This window comes from Herpailurus yagouaroundi, unplaced genomic scaffold, assembly GCF_014898765.1.
Source record: "Herpailurus yagouaroundi ecotype Mexico unplaced genomic scaffold, PumYag 180, whole genome shotgun sequence".
Taxonomy (NCBI): Eukaryota; Metazoa; Chordata; class Mammalia; order Carnivora; family Felidae; genus Herpailurus; species Herpailurus yagouaroundi.
Window position 1 is genome coordinate 18,492,156 of NW_024412411.1, and position 24,178 is coordinate 18,516,333.

At 36.5% G+C, this 24,178-nt stretch overlaps 1 protein-coding gene and 1 long non-coding RNA gene across 6 annotated transcripts in view; one reads left to right on the forward strand and one right to left on the reverse strand.

Moving 5' to 3' along the window:
* NAALAD2 (N-acetylated alpha-linked acidic dipeptidase 2) overlaps positions 1-24,178 on the forward strand; it is a 69,561-nt gene that overhangs the window by 33,271 nt on the left and 12,112 nt on the right. For 3 of the 5 annotated variants that reach the window (XM_040489596.1, XM_040489599.1, XM_040489601.1), the window contains 10 exons: positions 1,751-1,836; positions 2,124-2,243; positions 2,349-2,431; positions 12,568-12,631; positions 13,328-13,395; positions 16,487-16,578; positions 17,778-17,868; positions 19,329-19,593; positions 22,120-22,201; positions 23,287-23,379. In XM_040489596.1, the coding sequence (XP_040345530.1) occupies positions 1,751-1,836; positions 2,124-2,243; positions 2,349-2,431; positions 12,568-12,631; positions 13,328-13,395; positions 16,487-16,578; positions 17,778-17,868; positions 19,329-19,593; positions 22,120-22,201; positions 23,287-23,379 (1,044 nt within the window). Of the gene's footprint in view, positions 1-1,750; positions 1,837-2,123; positions 2,244-2,348; positions 2,432-12,567; positions 12,632-13,327; positions 13,396-16,486; positions 16,579-17,777; positions 17,869-19,328; positions 19,594-22,119; positions 22,202-23,286; positions 23,380-23,475; positions 23,515-23,647; positions 23,659-24,178 lie in introns of those variants that run through there. The other 2 variants (XM_040489598.1, XM_040489597.1) reach the window with 2 other exon arrangements.
* On the reverse strand, positions 18,502-23,293 carry LOC121039403 (uncharacterized). The gene is made up of 2 exons (XR_005794743.1): positions 20,674-23,293; positions 18,502-18,719 (listed from the first exon to the last, which is right to left on the reverse strand). It is a non-coding gene; the product is annotated as an uncharacterized LOC121039403 (long non-coding RNA).

Consider the following 24,178-nt stretch of genomic DNA (forward strand, 5'->3'; position numbering starts at 1 on the left):
AAAAAAAAAAAAAAAAAAAAAAAGAAACTTCTGGAGTCAATGTATTAAAACTAGGAAGGCTTAAGGATTAAATATGTGGATAGTCTATTTTCAGGTTTTGATTAAAATAGATTTTTTTTTCCGGGGTGCCTGGGTGGCTCAGTCGGTTGAGCGTCCGACTTCGGCTCAGGTCATGTTCTCACAGTTTGTGGGTTCGAGCCCCAAGTTGGGCCCTGTGTTGACAGCTCGGAGCCTGGAGCCTGCTTTGGATTCATTGTCTCCCTCCTCTCTGCCCCTAGCCCACTCGCATTCTGTCTCTGTCTCTCTCAAAAATAAATACACACCGGAGCGCCTTGGTGGCGCAGTCGGTTAAGCGTCCGACTTCAGCCAGGTCACGATCTCGCGGTCCGGGAGTTCGAGCCCCGTGTCAGGCTCTGGGCTGATGGCTCAGAGCCTGGAGCCTGTTTCCGATTCTGTGTCTCCCTCTCTCTCTGCCCCTCCCCCGTTCATGCTCTGTCTCTCTCTGTCCCAAAAATAAATAAACGTTGAAAAAAAAAATTAAAAAAAAAATACACATTAAAAAAAATTTTTTTTAATAGATTTTTTTTCCTCATTCCTCATTTGTAACATTCGTATTTTCTTCATTTAATGACATAGTATCAATGGCTTGGGGTTTCTTACTAATCTTGGGCTTCTATTTTTAGATATACATGCTAAAAGTGTTTCTGCTTTTTTGCTATTAGTTTTTATCTATTTGATATTTTAAATGAACATTTAAAAATATTTTTTTTATCTGAATATGCATTCAGAAACACAATATACTTCTGGTGGGGAAAAACCAGAATCTGCAGTTAGCAATGTAAAGGTTTTGACAACCTCTTAATTCCTCCATTCATAAATAAACATAAATTAGAAACTGCTGAGATTCCTCTATCTACCCCACCCCCCAAGGGTAAAGATTTATTTTGTTTACTTCTGAAAAAAATGGCTCAGCATTTTCCCATATCATTTTGGGTTCATAAAATATGAATGGCTTTTTTGTTTGTTTTTCTACTTGAGCTTGATTGAATTTTCCTTTGAGTTATAATTTGGAAAGTTGTATTTCATGAACGGATATATAAAACGCTGGCCCAAATCAGAATCAACAGTGATGGGCTAGAAAAGTTTCATCATACAGTTGTCTTGTGCATTTTAGCAGGTGCTTCCCAAATTCCTATTTCCTTCCCAAATTTGCCATGTTTCTTTTTGGCAGCTCTCAGCCAGCTATTTAACAATGTACTGACTGAATAACCTTGAAGAAAGGTCAATAACCTTGAAGAAAGTTACTCACCAGCAGGAATTAATGTAAATACAAAGACCTACCTAAAAAATGCTTATTTGTTCTTTAACACATAATTGGCTGTCTTATTTTTGTAATTCATACAGTATACTTACAAAGTTTAGAATGAACACCCAAGACATTTTGAATAAGTATTTTGGATTTTATTAACAATATAGCTTTGTGGGAGAAGCAATAAAAAATATTGACATTCTATTTTCAAAATCTGACTTCAAGCATGCTTAAGTACTTAGGAGTAAAATACATTAACCATTTGAAAATTGCACACATCAACAATATTAATGATTATAGAATTTAGGTTGTGGATATACGGGAATTCATTGACTTATTAGAGTTTTCTGTAATTTTGAGATTTTTCATAATAAAACGTTGGAACAAAACTGTTAGACATAATGCTCTACGTGAAGTAATTTATTCCCTTTGTAATCCTAGGAAGGTTAGAATGCATGTTCATAACACCAATAAAATTACAAGGATTTATAATGTAATTGGAACAATCAGAGGATCTGTGGAACCTGGTGAGTATGAATTTTTTAAACACTTCATTTTCACAAAGATTAAAAAAGTAAGAGATAAAAAACCTTTAGTCAATAATTCTTTATTTCCCTTGAGTGATTAGAGACAACTACATTTGAAAAAAAAAAAAATTGCACAACGCTAAAAGAAACCTGTACTTTATAAGTGTTGATTTTTTTTTTTTCTATAGAAGAAACACAACCAAAAGGGAGTTTAATTTAAAGACACAAGTCACAAGTATTTGTAAGGTATTCAAAATTGTAGTTCTTTTGAACACATTATTTTCCAGACAGGTATGTTATTCTAGGAGGTCATCGGGACTCCTGGGTGTTTGGAGCTATTGACCCAACCAGTGGAGCTGCTGTTTTGCAAGAAATTGTCCAGAGTTTTGGAAAACTGATGGGTAGAGGTAAATGATGTTTCTTTGGTAGTTGATGACAAAACATGACTCACTTAATTTTCCTCTATTTTTAGGCACATGTGCCTAATTAATGTATGTTAACAATGATTGCAGGCTGGAGACCTAGAAGAACAATAATTTTTGCCAGCTGGGATGCAGAAGAATTTGGGCTGCTGGGCTCCACAGAATGGGCTGAGGTAAATATGGCCGGAGGTTCTTGTTCTTGATCAACAGGGAAACAAATACATGTATTTCAGGGTGATCACAGATAGATTCCATTAGCTAAAAATGGTTTTAGTTTGGAGAAAGACTCAAAAATTTAAGAAATTTTGTAAATGGAATTATTTTAGTAAATAGCCTTTCTGATTTCAGATATTTATTTCTTCTTTAGGTATGATTGATTTTCATTTCACACTGGTCCCAGATGCTTTATCTTTAAGTGTCTCTCCTAGACACCCTTCTTTCATCTTCCCTTAGCCTCCATATTGAGTAAGTTCTTTAACATACAAGGTAAGGCCACACATTTTTGTCAAGACATGAACATTGTATACTTGCTTTACCTGCACTGTCTATTTATCTTTGGGTTGATATTTTATAGAATTGTTTTAAAGCATGTCATATATTTCTTGTTATTGTCTGGTTTTAAAATACTTTCCTCCTGACTACTTACCTGTTTATTTTGAAATAACGTGAATGAAATAAACGTGGGGGTGAAATCATATAGTTATTTCTCTGCTTTCTTATCCATATATTCAATTGACATGGCAAAGTTTTGTTATCATTTTGGTAATTATCAATATGCATTTTGGAAGTAGACTGTTCATTTGGATGAATCAAATTTCCTCTACTTTAAAAAATGCAAATTCTTGTGAATGCATGTGTATATAAATACGTGACTCTGTTTCTCTAATTTTACCAACTTAAAGATCAAAAAAATCTCAGATATAAAATAAAACATGTACTTCACATTAATCTAAATACATCGGGGTTAAAAGACAATTTCAACACTGTTAATTCATGATAACATTCAGCAGCATACTTTTCTTAAAAATAGTTAAGGAATCTTTATTTCTACTCAAAATGTTATAATGGAAACTCTGACTCTATATAGAAGAGACAGCTACTATTTGGCCATTATGGGCAAGGGAGAGAGGAAATAGTCGTCACTTGTGCCATAACCACTCACAGCTTTACATTTTTTATTATAATATATTCTATTTAATTTATTTATTTTGAGAGAGAGAGAGAGAGCATGCATACTCAAGAGCAGGGGAAGAGTAGAGAGAGAAGGAGAGAGAGAGGGGAAAGAATGAGAACATAACCCAAACTAGGCTCTGCACTGCCAGCTTGGAGACCAATGTGGGGTTTGAACTCACGAACCGTGAGATCATGACCTAAGGCAAAACCAAGAGTCAGATGCTCAACTGGCTGAGCCACCCAAGTGCCCCTATTCTTCTTTTTAAATTTAAGTATAGTTGACATACGGTATTAGTTTCGGGCACACAAACTGGATTGATAATTTTATACATTATTCAATGCTTGCCATAATAAGTGTAGTTACTACCATCTATCACCGTACAAAGTTATTATAATATTGACTATGCTGTACTTTACATTCATGACTTGTTTATTATTTATAACTGGAAGTTTGTACCTCTTAATCCCCTTCACCTATTTTGCCCATTTTCCCACTCCTCTCCCTTCTTGCAACCACTAGTTTTTTCTCTGTATTTATTAGCCTTTGTTTTTTGTTTGTTTCTTAGATTCCACACATAAGTAAAATCATGTGGTATTTGTCTTTCTCTGACTTAATTCAGTTAGCATAATACCTCCTAGGTCCATCTATAGGTCCATCTACAATGTCACAAATGGCAAAATTTCATTCTTTTTTATGACTGAGTAGTATTCTCGTGTGAGTGAGTGAGTGTGTGTGTGTGTGTGTGTGTGTGTGTGTGTGTGTGTGTGTAGAGAGACACATCACATCTTCTTCACTCATCCCTTGATGGACACTTAGATTGCTTCCATATCTTGGCTATTATAAGTAATGATGTAATAAATATAGGGGTGCATATATCTTTTTTAATTTGTTTTTATTTTCTTTGGATAAGTACCCACCAGTGGAATTTCTGGATCATATGGTAGTTCTATTTTCAATTCTCTGAGGAACTTCCACGCTGTCCTGTAGTGACTGCTCCAATTTCTGTTCCTACCACCAGTGCACAAGGGTTCCCTTTTGTCCACGTCCTCACCGATACTTGTTATTTCTTATCTTTTTGATACTAGCTATTCTGACAGATAGGAGATGATATCTCATTGTGGGTTTCATTTGCATTTCCCTGATAAATGATGTTGAGCATATTTTCATGTGTCTGTTAGCCATCTGTATGTCATCTTTGAAAAAATGTCCATTGAGGTCCTCCACCCATTTTGTATTGGCTTATTAGGGTTTTTTTTTTTGTTGTTGTTTTTGCGTTGTATTGGTTCTTTATACGTTTTGGATATTAATCCCTTCTTAGTACATAATTTGTAAATATCTTCTCCCATTCAGTAGGTTGCCTTATTGTTTTATTGATGTTTTTATTTGTTTGGTTTTTTGTTGTTGTTGTGCTGTGCAAAAGCTTTCTATTTTCATGTAGTCTCAATTGTTTGTTTTTGCCTTTGTATCTCTTGCCCAAGGAGACAGATCCAGAAAGATATTACTGAGGCTGATATCCAGGAGATTACTGCTTATGTTTTCTTTTAGGAGTGTTATAGTTTCAGGTCTTACATTTAGGTCTTTAATAAACTTTGAGTTTGTTTTTGTGTATGGTATAAGAAAATGGTCTAGTTTCATTCCTTTGCTACTCAGTTTCCCCAACACCATTTATTGAAGAGACTGTCTTTTTCCTATTGCATATTTTGCCTCCTTTGTCATAGAGTAATTGCCATTAAGTGGGTTTATTTTTGGCTCTGTATTCTGGTCCATTGATCTATGTGTCCTGTTTTTTTAAGAGTTTTTTTTTTTTTTAAGTTTATTTATTTTGGGAGTTAATTTATTTTGAGGGAGAGAGAGAGAGAGAGAATGGGAGAGAGGCAGAGAGGGACAGAGAGAGAATCCCAAGCAGGCTCTGCACTGTCAGCGCAGAGCCTGAAGTGGGGCTTGAACTCACGAACCATGAGATCATGACCTGAGCTGAAATCAAGCCAAATGCTCTACCATCTGAGCCACCCAGGCACCCCAATGTGTGCCATTTTTGTGCCAGTACCATACTGTTTTGATTACTATTGCTTCTTAGTGTAGTTTGAAATGTGGGATTATGATATGTCTAGTTTTGTTCTCTTTTCTTAAGATTATCTTGTTTATCTATAGTCTGTTGTGCCTCCATACAAATATTAGGCTTATTTGTTCTAGTTCTGTGAAAAATGCTAAGTTACTGGTATTTTGATAAGGATTGTATTGCATCTGTAGATTGCTTTGGGTGCTATGGACATTTAAAAATATTAATTAATCCATTCCACCAGCATAGTATATCTTTCCATTTGTTTGTGTTATCTTTGGTTTCCTTCAACAATACTTTCTACTTTTTAGAGTACAGATCTTTCACCTCCTTGGATAAATTTATTCCTAGGTATTTTCTTTTTGGTGTAGTTGTAAATGGGATTGTTTCTTTAAAATCTCTTTCTGCTACTTTATTACTGGCATATAGAAACAACAGATTTCTGTGTATTAATTTTACATCTGGCAACTTAATCATTTATTAGTTCCATTAGTTTTTTGATGGAGTCTTTAGGGTTTTCTGTATATAGTATCGTCATCTACAAGCAGTGACAGTTTTCCTTTTCCTTACCAATTTGGATGCCTTTTTTTTTTTTTTTCCTTGTCTGACTGCTACAGCTAGGACTTCCAATATTATGTTGGAGAAACTGGCAAGAGTAAGCATCCTTGTCTTGTTCCTGATCTGTAGAGGAAAAGCTTTCAACTTTTCACCATTGAGTGTGAGGTTAGCTGTGGGTGTGTCGTTTGTGGCCTTTATTATGTTGAAGTATGTTCCTTCTAAACCCAGTTGCTGAGAATTTTTATCATGAATTTTGAATTTTGTCAAATGGTTTTTCTGCATCTATTAAGATGATGTGATTTTTTTATTCTTCATTTTGTTAATGTGTGTCACATTGATTTGCAAATATTGAACAACCCTTATATCCCTGGAATAAATCCCACTTGATCATCATAAATGATCCTTGCATTTTTGGTTTGCTAATAATTTGTTGAGAATTTCTGAATCTATGTTCATCAGGGATATTGGCCTGCAATTTTCTTTATTTCTATGTATTTATTTTTTTGTAGTGTCTTTTAGATGGTGTTGGTATCAGGGTAATGCTGGCGTCACAGAATGGGACGTTTTACTTCCTCTTCTCTTTTTTGGAATAGTTTGAGAAAGATACATATCAGCTTTTCGTAAGTGTTTGGTAAAATATATATGTGAAGCCACTGGGCTGGCCTTGTGTTTTTTGGGAGTGTTTTCGTTACAGATTCAATTTTGTTACGAGTAATTGATCTGCTCAGATTTTTGATTTCTTCTGATTCAGTTTGAGAAGATTGTATGTTTCTAGAATTTTATCTGCTGCTTCTAGCTTGTCCAGTTTTTGGATATTTAATTTTTATAGTCTTTTATAATATTTTGTATTTCCATGGTGTTAGCTTTAACTTCTGTTTTGTTCATGATTTTGAGTCCTCTTTTTCTTCATGGGTCTGGCTAATGGTCAATCAATTTGGTTTATATTTTCAAAGAACCAGCTCTTAGTTTCACTGATACTTTCTCTCTTTTAAGTTTTTATTTCCTTTATTTCTGCTCTGATCTTTATTACTTCTTTTTTTCTAATTTTGGGTTTTGTTTGTTCTTTTTGGGTTTTGTTTGTTCTTTTTCTTTCTTAAAAAAAAATTTTTTTTAATGTTAATTTATTTTTGAGAGAAAGAGTGTTGTGAGCTGGGGAGGGACAGAGAGGGAGACACAGAATCCGAAGCAGGCTCCAGGCTCTCAGCTGTCAGCACAGAGCCTGACCCGGGGCTCAAACTCACAAGCCGTGAGACCATGAAGCCTGAGCTGTAGTTGGCTCCTTAACCAACTGAGCCACCCAGGCACCCCTGTTCTTCTTCTAGTAAGGTTAGATTGAGATTTTTCTTGTTTCTTGAGGTAGGCCATAATGTATTGCTATAAAACCTTCTTCTTAGAACTGCTTTTGCTGTGTGCTGAAAAATTGAATCATTGTTTCCATTTCCATTTGTCTCCCGGTATTTTTTTATTTCCTCTTTGATTCATTCATTGATTTATTCGTTGTTGATAGCATATTGTTTTAACCTCAACATATTTGTGTTTTTACCAGTTCCCTTCTTGTTATTGATTTCTAATTTTTACCATTGTCATTGGAAAAGATGCTTAATAGGATTTTAATCTTAAATTTATTGAGATTTGTTTTGTGATATAGCATATTATCTGGAAAATGTTGCATGTGCCATTGTAAAGAAAGGTGCATTCTTCTATTTTTGGGTGGAATGTTCTGTATTTATCTGTTAAATCCATCTAGTCTAATGATTCATTTTGAAACCACTGTTTCATAATAGATTTTCTGTCTGGATGATATATCTATTGATGTAAGTGGGGTGTTAAAATCCCCAACTGTTATACTATTACTGTGGATTTCTACCTTCTTATGTCTGTTAACATTTGCTTTATATATTGCTTTATATGTTAGGTGCATAGATATTTACCATTGTTATATCTTCTTGTTGGGTTCATCTCATTATGTGATGCCTTCTTTGTCTCTTATAGTCTTTGTTTTAAAGTCTGTTTGATAAAAGTATTGCTACTCCAACTTTTTTTTTTTTTTTTTTTTTGCTTCCTCTTGCATGGATATCTTTTCCATCCTTTCACTTTTTGTCTCTGTGTGTCTTTTGATCTGAGGTGAGTCTCTTTTAGACAGCATATAGATGGATTTTGCTTATTAATCTATTCCGTCATTCTCTCTTGATTGGAGCATTTAGTCCATTTACATTAAGGTACTAATTAATAGATATATACTCATTGCCATTTTGTTAATTGTTTTCTGTTTTTTTTTTTAGTTTTTTTCTGTTCCTTTGTTCTTCTCTTGCTCTCTTTCTTTGTGATTTGATGGTGTTCATTTAGTATTATGCTTGGGTTCCTTTTTATTTTTGTGTATTATAGGTTTGAGTTTGTGGTTATGGTAAAGTTGATATATAACCTCTTATGTATTAGTACTCTATATAAGTTGATGGCTGCTTGGGTATGAATACATTCAAAAACACTAAATTTTTGACCCCTCCCCCCATTTTATTTATATGATGTCATATTTTACATATTTTTCATACTGACTACCTAATATTCTAAATATAGTTGACTTTATTATTATTGTCTTTTTAACCTTCATACTAGCTTTATAAGTGACTCATTTACTACCTTTACTATATGTTTGCTTTTACCAGTAGAAATTTTTCCTTTCATAAATTTTTTTTCTAGTATGACCTTTTCTTTTCTAAAGAAGTCTCTTTAATGTTTATTGGAAGGCAGGTTTAGTGATGATGAATTCCATTAGCTGTTGTTCATCTGGGAAACTCTTTATCTCTTCATCAATTCTGAATGGTAAACTTGGTGGATGGAGTATTCTTGGTTATGTTTTTTTCTACCACTTTTAGCACTTTGAATGTATCATGCCCCTCACATCTTGCCTGCAAAGTCTCCGATAAATCAGCTCATAGCCTTATTGAGTTTCCTTTGTATGTAAGTATTTGCTTTTCCCTTGGTTCCTTTAACATTCTCTTTATGTTTTGACATTTTAATTATTATGTTTCTTGGTGTGGACTTCCTTGGGTTTATTTTATTTGGGGATCCCTGGTATTCCTGGATGTCTCTTTCCTTCCCCCAGTTAGGGAAGTTTTCAGCTGTTATTTCTTCAAATAAGTTTTCTGCTTCCTTCTCTCTTTCTTCTCCTTCTGGGAACCCTGTAATGCAGAAGTTGTTATGCTTAATGCAGTGATACCTTAACCTGTCCTAATTTAAAAAATTTTTTTTCTTTTTGCTGTTCAGTTTGGTTGCTTTCCACAATCCTGTTTTCCAGCTCACTGATCTGTTCTGCTGCCTCTATTCTGCTGTCATTTTAGTTATTGTATTTTTCAGTTCTGATGGTTCTTTTTTTATATTTTCTGTCTCGTTGTTGAAATTCTCACTGAACTCACCTATTCTTCTTTCAAGTCTGTTGAGCATCTTTATGACCATTACTTTGAACTCTTTCTCAGGTAGATGGCTTATTTTTGTTTCATTTTGCTGAGGTCCAGCCCTAGCAGGTCCAGGGGTTCCCAAAGGATGAATGGCGTCGACGAAAATAACAAATGGACACAGACAATAGCAGTGTGTTAGACTGGTCGCTTTATTGTGGCAAATGTGGCATTATATGTGTTAGCAATTTCCTTGTAGAGTGCATCATCTATGTTTCTCAGCATTACCTAATTCTAAATATGTTTCTTTGTGTAATCACCCAGTAAGGAACAACATAGTTATTTTCTTGTAACATTCCCTCCTGCCCTTTTGCTTATTAATTTCTTCATACTGTTTTCATTATGAATCTACATTTGTCTATAAAGCATTTGCTTTGCTATTTTCATGAAAGGTCATCTATCTCTCAACACCTCAAGTGGAACGTTTACAGGGCTATGACTTCTTAATTGTTCCTTTGAACCATTTGCAATACAAGGAACAAAAGTATTCTCTTTGGTCTGGGGTGCGGGGAGGGAGCCAAGAGGGCCCTGGGAACCCACGCCTTATGCGTTCCCAGAGAGACAATGTATACCTAGGAGCTAATGAACCATTCTGTACCTTAACCCACCACGTCCAGTTATCATCTGGAATGCCTCCTGGGGGCCAAGTGGGTCTAGGGTTTGGAGTAACTTGTATCCATGGATACATTCCTTTGTTGGCCGGGTGGGGATTTCAAACCCATTTGTCCCCCTCCTTGGCTGGGAAATATATGGGGCTATCCTTCCTTTAGGTGGGGGACAGGCAGACAGGGGTGGCACCGGCTGGGTATAAGGTTTCATTATCCATCTTCGAATTCTCATGGTTTTTCCCAGAGGGAATTTATATAATCCCTGAGTTTGCCCCCATGGGTTTATTTTGAGTCATCAATCATAATTAGACCATGGGGATGGCCATGATGAATAACAGGAGGGATTCTGGTAGCTTCCCACTCGAAGGGTCGCTGTGCATTGCCCTCTGCCAACCACCCAGGCTGTGCCATCAGGAAGGCTGGATGGATTGGCTCCCGGCATCATTTAGTTCTTTTTTTGAGGTCTTGTTCTTTTGTTTAGAACATCTTCCTCTGTCTCCTTTGTCTGACTTTGTTTGTTTCTATGAATTATGTGGAATGGGTACCTCTTCCAGTCTTGAAGGAGGAGCCTTATAGAAGAATGTCTCCTGTGTAGACTGTGTACTTGTTGGCTTTGGCTGGCTGGTTGGTGCTGGATGGGCATTGGCTGGGGCCCTCTACACAGAGGCACCCTGTCAGGTCAGCTGGAGCAAGTGTAACCCATGGTTCCTGGAGTGCTTTGCACTGTGGTCACCTTGGAGGGTCAGCTGAAATGAAGCAGACTCAGGCCAAGGGTTTTTGGGGTGCTCTACATTGGGGCTGCCTTGGTGGGATGGCTGGAGATGGCATGGGAGCAGGCCAGATATGACATGGTGCTTTGTGCCTGGGTCACCTTGATGGGACAGCTGAAGCTGGTGTGGGTTAGAGGACTGAGTAATCTGACCCTGGAGAGAGTTCTAGCAGTTACACCCATTTGGCAGACATTCTATGGTTGGTAAATGGATTTCCTTCACTTAATAATCTAGTTTCCCTTTATTTTATTTTATTAAAAAAATTTTTTTTAAACATTCACTTATTATTGAGAGACAGAGAGACACAGAGAGTGAGCAGGGGAGGGGTAGAGAGAGGGGGAGACACAGAATCCGAAGTAGGCTCCGGGCTCTGAGCTGTCAGCACAGAGCCCGACGTGGGGCTCGAACTCACGATCTGTGAGATCATGACCTGAGCCGAAGTCAGTCGCTCAACCAACTGAGCCACCCAGGTGCTCTCTAGTTTCCTTTTAAATTACTGTTTGTTTTGTTTTTCTGTGTCCCAGGGTAGGTGACTCTGTCCATCGGCCCCTCAGTGATATCCCTCTCTACTCTAGTTTGCCACATCGGGTGGTTGTTCTCAATGTTACTGTGTGTCTGTCTTTCCTACCCTTCTTTATGTGGTCCCTCTATTCTTTGTCATGCAGAAGTTGTTCAGTCAGCCCTCAGTTCTTCTTTAGGAAGAGTTGCTCTGTTTGTGGGTGTAGATTTGGTGTGCCTGGGAACTGAGTTCAAGGTATTTATATGCGTCTATCTTGGACTGTGTCCTATTATAGTGTGTTCTTATGAGGTAGCAAGCTAGAGAGAAGTAAAAGCCTCTCTCAGCATATCCCATCTGTGTGATAGTTGTGTGTGTGTGTGTGTGTGTGTGTGTGTGTGTGTTATAGTGAGAGGAAGAGACTATCCTAATGGCTTTCCTTCTCTCCATCTAGCTTTTTTTCTATCCTCCTTTTGAAAATTATTTTTCTTTGCATCTCTTCTTTTAAAAATAGATAAATGGAGGGGCACCTGGGTGGCTCAGTTGGTTGCATCCAACTCTTGATTTTTGGCTCAGGTCAGGATCCCAGAGTCACGGGATCAAGGCCTGTGTCAGGCTGTGTGCTGACAGTGCTGAGCCTGCTTGGGATTCTCTTTCCCTGTCTCTGTGCCTCCCCTGCTTGTGTGCACGTGCACTCTAAACTAAAATACTTAAAAAAAAATAGATAAATTGACTCTATTTCTGACTTTTAAAATTATACTTGGGTTTCCAGTCTCAGTAGCTCTCTCAAACTTCAGTGTATGTAAGGATTTCCAGGGATACCTTTTAGAAAATACAGATTTCCAGGACTTTCAGAAATTTTTAATCAGTACATCTGCAGTGGGGCCCAAAATCTGGGAGCCTCACCCCTTCATATTCTAATGCAAGGAGTCAAGGAACCACACTGTGAAAATACTTTTTTTCTGAGAATCCTTGCTATTGCTATAAATAGTAGCTACACATATTTTTCTTTTTAGTTGTGTTAATGTTGTCAACCAACCAGTTATCTGCATTTTCTCATAAATTATGGCAAAGGCATAGATATTGGATTCATAAAGGTATCTGTAGACCACCTTTATACTAAATTAATTTGCTTATTTATTTCCCCAATTGTAATATTGTGAATTAAATAACAACTTTGCTTCAACTGTAGGAGAATGCAAAAACACTCCAGGAGAGAAGCATTGCTTATATCAATTCTGATTCATCTATAGAAGGTAAATCTTACTTCAGATTATTAAACAATGCATCATCTTTTCAGTCTGCAAATTGTAACTAACTTGTAAACTGAGATTATTCTCGTCCTATGAAATTCCTCAATAGTACCTCCATTTTCCACTTGGCCACAGAGAAAATGATTATGATTCAAATGAATCAGTATGAGTCATAACTAAGCTACTGATTGTAATTTCTTTAGTATGTTTGCCATTTGCCTATCTTGAATTACTACTTAAAACTCTAGTATTAACCATATTCTTCCTGTGGCGATATTAAAAGAATTTGGCTACAATATTTCAGAAGAATGTTTTACGGAATATTCCACATAGAAACACTTTATGGGAGCAATTTGAAGTGAGTTCATACTACAGACTTTGCTTGGAAGCTGACATGCGACACTTGTGTCTCTAGGCTTTCTTTGTATTACTTCTAGATGAATGTCAGAGCATACTTCCGAGGTACTGAAATGCTCTGGTCTAATGTCTTGATATACACTGTCGAATTGATGGAGTAAATGTGAATGGCATAGCCTTATCACTTCCTTTGCCAAAGCCCCCCTCGAAAGATACCACCTTAAGAATGATGCTATTTGATTTCAAGACTATACATTGTTTATAATTAGAAATAGTTAGAATTAGACTTCTCTTGGAATTTCACCTAGAAGTATTAAAATACATTGTATTTTATTTTTTCAGGCAATTATACTCTGAGAGTTGACTGTACACCCCTTCTTTACCAATTGGTGTATAAACTGACAAAAGAGGTATATAAATAGATGTCTTAATGTTTTCTGATGAATAGATAAGTGGATAACACTTGTTTTCTTAATTAGTGGTACTGATTTTTAAACTGGTAACTGATTTGTATAAGTAAGAAGTCAGAACAAAACCTTTAATACACTATATGTATAAAAATAGCATTGCTAATCTTTCTAATAGTAGTTATTATTGTATACACTGTTGCCATGTAGAGGGTATGCAGTTTCATTTGGCAGAGGAATTTCGATACAACAGAATGAGCTGGAATGGAGAAAGCCTTGGGTTCAAACCCTATAAAATGAATGATCAATGATAAAAGGACATGGTCACTGAAACCAAACACTTCGCAATCTAGAGAGGATACACACTTGTAAGTGAGGAATTACACGTCAGTAGAATATTGGATACTACAAACAATGGAGAAGAATTATGGAATAGAGAAGCTGAAATCCTGGGGTGGTTGGGGAAGCATCAGAAGATGTTTACAGAATAATTAGTTCTTGGGTTGTAAAATGGAAGGGTGTGAAAAGTAAGAGAGAAGGCATTCTCAGCAGAGAACACCATAACCTAAAAAAGATGTGGAGACATGAAAGAAAATATTTCCTCAACTGTAGGTGGTTCAGGGTGACATAAGTATAAGGTTTTGGTGGATAAATGGTAAGAAATGGAGCATGACAAATAGGCCAAGTTCAGAAATATGGTGATGGGAAAATTAGAGAATCTTTTTTTTTTTTGAAGAGACCTGGAAGATCATTTCTTCCTTTTATTTTATTTATTTTTAAATGTTTATTTTTGAGAGAGCAAGTGAGAGAGCATGTGCACATGCATGTGCATGCACGTGGGGCAGAGAGAGGGAGACACAGAATACAAAGCAGGCTCCAGGCTCTAAGCTGTCAGCACCTATCTGATGTGGGGCTCGAATTCATGAACTGTGAGATCATGACCTGAGCCAAAGTCAGAGGCTTAACCGGCTGAGCAACCCAGGGGCCACAGAGAATCTTTAACAAGGTTATACATTATCATATTTGTTCATTAGAAAGACCACTCAGTATCAGTGTAGTGAATAGATTAAGCTGTAGCAAGTCTAATAGCAAAATGGAAATAATTCTTACAGGAATTTTGTGAATATTATTGATAAAAAGTACTTTGCACTCTAAAAATGACATATATCTTTAATTTTTGTGTACTTCATTTAAATGGTTCATTATAGAATTTAGTTACCAAATACAAATCTTTAAAGTATGTTATCACTTAGATTACAACGTGAAGTAGGTGTCACTTCTCTGTAGGTACTATTTTCCACTCTCCCTTAATATTACCCTTTCCTTTTCCCCATTAAATGCCTTTAAAAAACCAGTTTTCCCAAATGGGAGTGCTCTCATCATTCCCATCCCAACTCTCAACATATTGGGTAGCTTATGTTCTTGATACTTTTATTGGAATGTCCCATAAAAACATCTAAAGCAAGCTGTAAGGAAAATTCTGAGAGAATCCTGCTCAGGACATGCATTTATGCTTTGTGCTGTCCTCCAGAGATGGCTCCTGCCTTTGATATCAAGGATAGTTAATAATTTCAGGGCCAATAGGGAGAAGTTGAGGTCTATGCCCCTTTGTACACAGGCAGATGCTTCTCCATGGCCATACCAAAACCTGGTAGAAAAAGACTTCTGTGAACGGACTATTACCATTTCAGCAACCTCTAGAATGTGTTGGCAGAGGCAAACCATGCTGGTGGCAGGAGTGCAGGATGGGAGTGGTAGAGAGGGCAGAGCTTAGAGACTGGGCAGCTGCCCGATTTAAGAACTAGGACAAGGTGTTGAAAATACCCAAGGGTCAGCATTTGTGACAAGACAGCAGAGACAGAAAGTATGCTCTAGGGGGTACAGGCTAGAAGGACTCAGTTCTGGGTAGTGCTAGACTGAAATTGTGATTCCAGAAAAGGAGAGGGTTTTTCAGGGAATTTGGTCTAAGCAGGATGTAGGAATTGGAGCAGGTTCTCAGCTATTGCAAGTTGGCGGAAGCAGAGTCGAGTAGAACCCAGTCAGTTGGCGGGGAAGGAGTAGAACATCCCTGCTGCTGCAACACGCTGGTGGGCAAAGGAAGGACCTGGAGAGTCGGGACTGCCTTTAAGCTGCGGGCTCATGTGCAATGATGAGGCAACAACCCACTCTGTATAAAGGCCACAGAAAATATCAGAGGAATTGATGTTTATGTTAAGATGGGGACCATTATCCCCATTTCCACAGCTGAGAAAACTAGCATTTGAAGAGGGGAAGCAACGCACCATAGGTTATGATGCTTTCAGAGCTGCGCGAGGAGGGTATGCCTTTTCCTGAACAAAGCAGAGCTACAAACACAAAATTCAGGCAATACGTGTGTTCATGAGGATCTAAAACAGGCACCTCAGCCTTCACAGTCCACACACTCTACCTTGTGGCCCTGCCGAAGATTGGAGAGAGCAGAGTGTAAGTTAATGGCCGTACCTTTAATGGGGGCAGTAAAAAAGGTTCTTGTATTCATAGAAGCTCTTAAAATCCCCAAAGAGAAATGTGAGGTTATGCAGAGCTTTTCAAACCCATCAGATTCCAACTTGGTTTGAATACAATTGGACTTTCCAAAACAGCAGTTCCTCCTTTCCCCTCGGGCTCTGCAAAACCAGGACTTACATAGAGCTTGTCAGGCTTAGATGCTTCAGCCACGTCTGCCACCCTGAGGCCTCTCTTTAAAGGTCTTTTAGGACAGAAGCAACTTACTTATGTAAATCTTGTATCCAAGTTTTCCCCCAGTGACTTACTCAAGGACATCTAAACTGCTAAAAATTAAAGTGATAACATTTGTTATAAATCTGCAGCTCTATTAAAAAAGTTTACCAAAATAAGCCAGAGATTTTTATCTCACGTACATGGCAAAATTATCAATAGGCAGGCAACAAAAATGAACATGAATTTGGTTGTATTTTTTTGTCATTTGCTTGTTTTTCTATAAAGAACATGATATATGTCCATATAGTTAGAAGTTGATAACCTATGGTTTTATTATCGACATAAATTTAGTTGCTTCTGCCTCTAATTCCCAATATTTGATGTTTCTTTCCAGATATCCAGCCCAGATGATGGTTTTGAGAGTAAGTCTCTTTATGAAAGCTGGTTGGAAAAGGACCCTTCATCTGAAAATAAAGATTTTCCTAGGTGAATTACTTGTATATTTTCTACCGTTAGGATCAATTGTGAATTCCCCTTTGCCCGTTGTTTCTCCAGAAATGTAATTCTCAGCTGTGTCAACAATGTGAGTAGAAGAAAGATAATCCCAAAGAATCCCTGTGTAGCCTTCAATTTGCTAATGGGAGAGAATAGCCAAGTCTTTGAATCTATAATAAATTCTACTTTTTGCAAATGTTTAGCCAAAATTATTCTGCCACATTATCAGGTATTATTTTGCATTTTTGTATTAAATTTTAGATATGTATTCAATGCATTAATGTGACACCAAATGATAATGATGAAATATGGATTATTTGCTTCTAAGTTTAAGGGGCATTATAAGGCACTACCAAATTGTGTCTTTACATGTAATGAATATAGAATGTATTAATTTTTTACTTTTCATTCACACAAGTTTTCTTCAATTTTTTTTCTCCTGCAATACTATTTCTATAAACCAGCAGATGATGGGAACAGTTAATAGCTCCATTACATACTCCAAATAAGTCTTGTGAAAGTTTGTTTCCATTGTAAAAGTTTTACATGATTAAAAAAAAAAACAAACAAAAAACTAGAGTCAAAAAAAAAGGTTTTAAAATACCTACATCTCAAAAACACATTGGAAGTATGTATTTTCTAATACTCCTACAATTTTCTTCTTTGCTTACCATTTTATCATAAATTTTCCCATGTTCTTGCATATATATTACATATGTATGTATGTAGTGGTTTCTTAACTACATGCAAAAAAATATATTGTAATTTCATTTTCTAAATAAGGCATAGATTCTTCGTGATCCTAAATACACTTTATCATGGCAGTTTTCTTACTATAGTTCTCTGAGGGTAGTGACCAAATTTTATTTTTCTCTTTTTCCTCTCTATGTAAATATTCTAAAAGACTGACGGTGTGAGAGAGACCACAGTCACTAGGCTGCTGTCTTCGGTGGCACTGTTCAACTGTGACTGTAGTCAGTGCAGATTTACAGGTTTAACGCAGCTATTTCCGGCATGTGACAGGAAAGTAGCTTGGGGTGGTGTACCTTCTAATTTTTGTAAATGTGCTGTGCAATTCCTTGCTATTCCTGGGACAGGATTCATGTTTCTGTTTCTTTAACTTCATATTTTTTAACTTATGCATTTATAATATCCTTGTGTGTGTATATACACTTATATTCTACATCTAGAATCAACAAGCTGGGATCTGGAAGTGATTTTGAAGCTTACTTTCAGAGACTTGGGATTGCTTCAGGCAGAGCCCGTTACACTAAGAACAGGGTAAGCCATTTCATTATTTTGGATACATAGCATTTTATCCAACTTCTTGTTACGAATTTTAAACTGTTTAGTTGTTTGGTACCAGGGCACCAGGTCATGTGGCCTGGGAAGAATTCCAGGGCTGGAGGCTGACTTCATGTCTCTTTGTAGATGGACTAGGAATTAATTTGGGTTATTCAGTGAATTTTCCTTGCAGGATTATTCAATGAAATGGTAGCTGAGAGATTACTGCCAAGTGCTTCGCTGCTTAGCAGAACCAAGTAGTGCACATCCCTGTTCTCATTCAGGCTTTATTGGAAAATCCCGTTCTCCCCCACTTTTCCTGAGGAAAATGTGCATGTGAAGAACCTGTTTTAGTCACAGGGAATGCTAGGCCACGAGTCTTCACTGTCAGTAGCCCCTCTTCACACCCTCACTCCTGCCTGTCATTTGAGTCCAGGGCTCCTGAGTAGGGAATAAAACAAGTTCCTCCTGATTTTTAAAAGTCGACTAACTTTTCTGATCAGTTTGCACCATTGCCATTCAAACACACTGATGATATGTGAGTATTTGAATATGCCAACATGTGCCGTGTTTGCTTGTCTAGGTTATAAATTATGTGATAAACCAAACTGAAGATTACATCAGCAAACCCAGATTTGTCACAGATTTTAATAATTTTCAAATCATAATTGCAATACACAGTTTTGCTTGCCTAGAATACATACCTTTTGTAAATCTGATTCTCCAGAATCAGAACAGAGATGAAAGCAAAATAAATCTGTATCCTGATACTCATTAAACTCTTTCAAGGCCTGTTCACTTTTATATTCTGTCATCAATCTGAACACAGTTGTCTAGTTTCTAAGAAACTGCAGATTAAAAGCAGGACATTAGACAAGAGAGAGACTGACACCAGGATTCGCAGTAAAAATGTTAACCTTATAGCAAAGTAGCATATAGGTAAAACTAAACTTAGGAAAGGCAGACCTAAGGAGTAAAACAAATATTTATATAAAATACATCTATGTAATAGTTTACAATGGTAGCCCTTAACTGCATAATAAAGGTTAGATGGCATTTGGTTATACAGTTTGGGAAGGCAGAGAAAGTGCTTAAATGTAGATTCTATACAGATCTTAGCTGCCCAGAACCTTTCATTTCCAATCAATTGATAGATAATTGTAAACTGTGTTAATATGCAATTTGAGTATGTATGCCTTAATTTCAGTTATCAGAAATACAATAACAATTTTGAAGTATTTTGAATGAAGATTACGTGAATGATAAATAACAGTAAAATTTTAAATGGGTGAATAGTTGGTGAAACTGTTAGATTTTAACTTTTTGCTTCATGATAAAACTCAGAGTTCCACATGGTTGTATTTTTTTTTCTGCATTTTTAAGATTACATAAATATTATAATTGGAGTATTTAATGTTTGTCTATATTCAGTACCTACCCATATTTTGTTTCCCCAGAAAACAGATAAGTACAGCAGCTACCCGGTATACCATACAATTTATGAGACGTTTGAATTAGTAGAGAATTTTTATGACCCTACTTTTAAAAAACAGCTTTCAGTGGCTCAGTTACGAGGGGCACTGGTTTATGAGCTTGCAGACTCTATAATCATTCCTTTCAATATTGAAGACTATGCAAAAGCTTTGAAAAACTATGCAACAAGCATCTACAATGTATCTAAGAAACATGACCAACGATTGAGAGACCATGGAGTATCATTTGGTAAGAATGGCTGGGTATATTTTATAATCTGAGTTAGAGCTTTCAGATATCGTCTCCGACTGTCATCACTGCACACTCTTTCATCCTAGAATACATCCTTGCGTTACTTAATTTTGATTTCTAGGAAAAAACTTGAAACACCGTTAAAGAATGTCATTTAACCTGGTATTTGTAGGATGAATTTGTTTTGCTAAGTTAGTGCTATGAACATTGGGTTGGTTAATATTTTCCCTATATTGCTGCCTTTAGAAATATTTTTGCTGTTAAATGAACAATACTATAAAAATACAATACTGCACAAAGATGGGAAAATAGAGAAAACCAATTCCACTACATATATAATTATTGTATATTTTTGTTTACATGGAGATTTTTTTACCTGGTTTAAGCATTGTTTCATTTTGTGTATTTTATATTCATTTTATATTCACATTGCCATTTTGTGGTTACTGTTATGTACTATGCTATCTCCAACAAAGCAGGGATGAAATATAGTATGGTGCAAAGGACTGAGCATTGGGTCTAGAAGCAGTTACCTGGTTCAAATCCCGGTTCTAATATTTAGTCATTGTGTGATGTTGGAAAAGTTACATGACCTTTGTCAATTTTCCTCTGAGTGAAATGGTAAAGAATATAACGTTTCCAAGACTGCTGTGGGACATTCAGTTGGTTGGATATATAGACACGGTGGTGAGTCTTATAAACGTTACCTACTAGTACTGTTTTACTATAACCATTTTCTTTTAATCTGGGAGTAGATATTCTTAGTACATACCAAAATTATCAAGTATGTACTCAGTGTCTACTGTGTTATTTCCTGGGAGATACCAAATGTTTAAAAAATAATCATTGTCCTCAAAGAGCACAGGCTCTCACGTGAGGGAAAAGACAAAAATGCCAGGAACAAGCTGTTATAGGACGCTACAAAGAGTACTGTAGGGACACAGAGTAAGTAGACAGAAGTCAGCAATGGCTTTGGAATATTGCATACAAATTAGTAATCTTCAAGGTCATGAGCAGCAGGTACTATGATCTAGATAAAGTGATACAAAGAAAATCTAGAAAACTGTATTTACATACAATTGGATTGGCGAGTCTCTTTAACGAGGCAAAAGAAATCGGAAAAAGCAGAGCTGGCAGCGAGATAGACATTCACAGTTCTGTGGCTCGCCAGCATCCTCTTCTTTTCCTAGATGCCCCGATTTTCTTTTGGTGAATTACCTTTTATCACTTTAAGTCAGGATCCAACCGAGAGAGAAAGCACACAGTTACAGGGGAAGGCCACTCTTCACACAAAGTGACTTAACCTACTCTATTAATGCCCCTTTCCCCCCATATTTTCACCCTCTCCACCTCAGTGGCAATATTCCATCCACGTTAAACCATTTTGTAACTTTCTTATAAACATTTCTTCTACCTAATGTACCCTACTCCCTTCCCAATCAAAATTCTTCATTTAGTGCCAGGCAAAAAGCAGTCCCTAACATGTTTTAATGAATGAATGATGGATAGGATGGATATGTAATTTACATGGTCTCCAGTTCTCTACTTCCTTCTACCAATCTAGTACTGTCCTATCTTCCTAACACTCTACTGAAATTGCTTTTGCCAAAGTTATTCACTGGTTACTAAATACCAGGCACATGTTTTATTTCTTATCCAATTTGACTATTGTGATTCATTGGAAATTTAAAATTCTTTCCTCAACACTCTTTGGCTTCAAAAATATCTATTATTAGATTATTTTGTACTTGGCTTTAAGAATAGCAACAATAATTAGAGCTTAAAGGATATCTAGGGCTAAAAAAGACCTTGTCTTTTATATTGAAAGTAACTATTTACTAGCTGTGTGACCTAACAGAAATCCTGTGGAGCAGTAAGTGCTTTCTCTGCCAAATGAATATTGTATTCCCTGTATCACAGGATTAATGAAGGAAATCAATGATTTATGCTAATGTTCAGTTTAGAAAAGATGGAAAATGATACAGGTTGTTGTAATAAAAAAATATGTTGAGAATCTTCTCACTTCTTAGAATCTATGTTAACTAAAGAAAAACTTGACTAGACCAGACCTGATCCTGTTTGAGTCCACATACACCAGCTTGTCACAGGTTGCATTTAAACAAGATCTTAAATGCACTGCTTAAAAAGAGGGGTTGGTTAACATTGATTTATTCTCTAATTATTGCAGGAACACAGCTCAATTTATAGCTGTAGCCAGTATCTAGCATATAGAAGTTGTATTAATATATATTGAATGATTATCTACATGAATGGTAAATTAGGAGTTAAAATAATTATGTCCTAGACTCTTGAAAGTTCCTTTATGAAGAACCAATTTAGAAATGTTGTTTTATCCATTATCTCTTTGTTACAATATCTTCATGGATGTACAAGAAGGCTCAGTAGAAAAACAGTTTTAATATCTATTCAGTCCTGTCATCCTGGAATGTGGAGGGCAGGGAAGTGAACATCTGAAATAAGAAGCATTTACTAATATACCTTCCATTTTTCTATTTTTAAAAGATTCTTTATTTTCTGCTGTGAAAAACTTCTCAGATGCTGCTTCAGATTTTCATAGAAGACTCACAGAAGTTGATCTTAACAAGTAAGTTTCAAATGTAAAGTTTCCTATTTTGAAAAGTAATCTAGTTACTAGAGTGAATCGTGTACACTTACCTAGGCAGGCAGCTCTAAGTCACTGCTACCCAAATTAAGGTCTGTAATTACAGCATCAGCATCACTTAGGAGCTTGTCATCAAACGTAGAATTCTGCACTTTAACAAACTCCCAGGATGGTCAGTATTCACACTGAAGTTTGAGAAGCAGTGCTCTATCTGGTAGACTGAAAACCCCTCCCAAGACAAGGGACAGCCTCATGCCTTCAGGAGGCTGCATAAGAATTTTGAGTGTAATTCATCGTTCCGTGGGTAAATGTATTTGTATATTTTACTAATGTCCCAATACTTCTATGACCAGTGTAGGAATTCTTTTACTGATAGAATTTTTGCCACTTTTAGATTGAAATATAATTTGAAAAGTTCTATTCAAAGCATTATTTAACAAGCATAAACTGTCCTATCACATTTACTTTTTCAGATCCAATTAGAGTAAGCTCTCCCACTACCCATATAGGCAGAAAGATTATCCTTCATTCTGAGGGGCTTCTCTCTCCTTTGGATTGTAGGAAAGCCCAGAGAATTTGTGTAGCACCCCAGGAAGAGTTGGCAGATGCCAAGTGTTAAAGGGGATTCCCAGCCCATGATGGGCAACTTCCTGCAGACTGGCACCCTTCCTGCAGACCGCTCCGACCTTCCTTCATTTGTTGTTGTTCAGCCTTTATTCTGCAACTTTCTTCCACAGTGGAACTGAATGGCTTATCAACAACTGACAGTACACCCAGTCGGCCTTTGCAGGAGGCCTGGCTGTCCTCCTAGAGAGAAGTAAAACTTTTAGTTCTTTCTGTGGTCTTGAAAAACAAAACAAGCCATCTCCAGTAGGTCTCTCTTACTCTGAATATTAGGAAGATGACCCTCTTGTTATATGTAGCTTACATATAAAGCATTACTGTTAATATGTATTTTCTTAAAAACCTACGTATTTTAGAAGTTTATTTTTCCATGCCTTATGCTATATTATTTTAAACTATAGTTCCATGAAAGAGTTACAGTTACCTATTTCTTATTTTCAAAGTCCTATTGCAGTGAGAATCATGAATGACCAGTTGATGCTCCTGGAGAGAGCATTCATCGATCCTCTTGGTTTACCAGGGAGGCGGTTCTATAGGTAAGGAAGCAACATGTGTTCCACTAAAGGATATTAAATACTCCAGTGTGACCAAAACCAGCATATCCAAAGTCTGCTTTAAACTGTTGCCATCAGATGAACGGAAGGTGAATATGTATGCTGAGAAGAATACGGGTAAGATTATGCATTTAGAACAGTGTAACTTGTAGTATCAGAAAAATTAATTTCATGTTGTTTACTGCTTTGCTACAGATGTAAATGACAGTTGAAAAATAACCTGTAAATATAAAGGCTATTAGTATCTTAGAGCGTGTGTAGTTCAAATTTCTACATTAATTTCTTCTATAGGATCTGAGGTAAGTAGCTTGTCTAGCCTCTGAATCTTCCAATTGTAGGAAGCTTACCACCTCATGAAGAAGTCCATCCCATTTTAAGAGAGGTCTACTTTAATAGAATTTTTTCTTTATAAGACCTTTTTCCCTGTAATTTTCTCCTTCTAATCCTATCTACTCTCCAAAATCAAATAGAATAAATCTAGATCTATTTCCATGTAACATTTTAGGTTTTTAAAGATGGCTGCCATGTTCTGAAGAAATATCCTTTTTGTTTCTGTATTTCTACGTCAAGTTTTCTTTCAGTATCTTGGCTGTGTGCTTGGGCAGACTCCAGTTTCTTAAGATACCTCTTAAACTGTGGTTCCTTGGTGAAAATTTACGAGGCTGTTTATCATCAGATAACCTATGCCAGAGATAGTTCTATATGTTAGCTTTCTTATAAATATTAGTGACTAGTATTAATATTTAATTAGAAGCACAGGCTTTTTTAGAGCCCTGCTCTG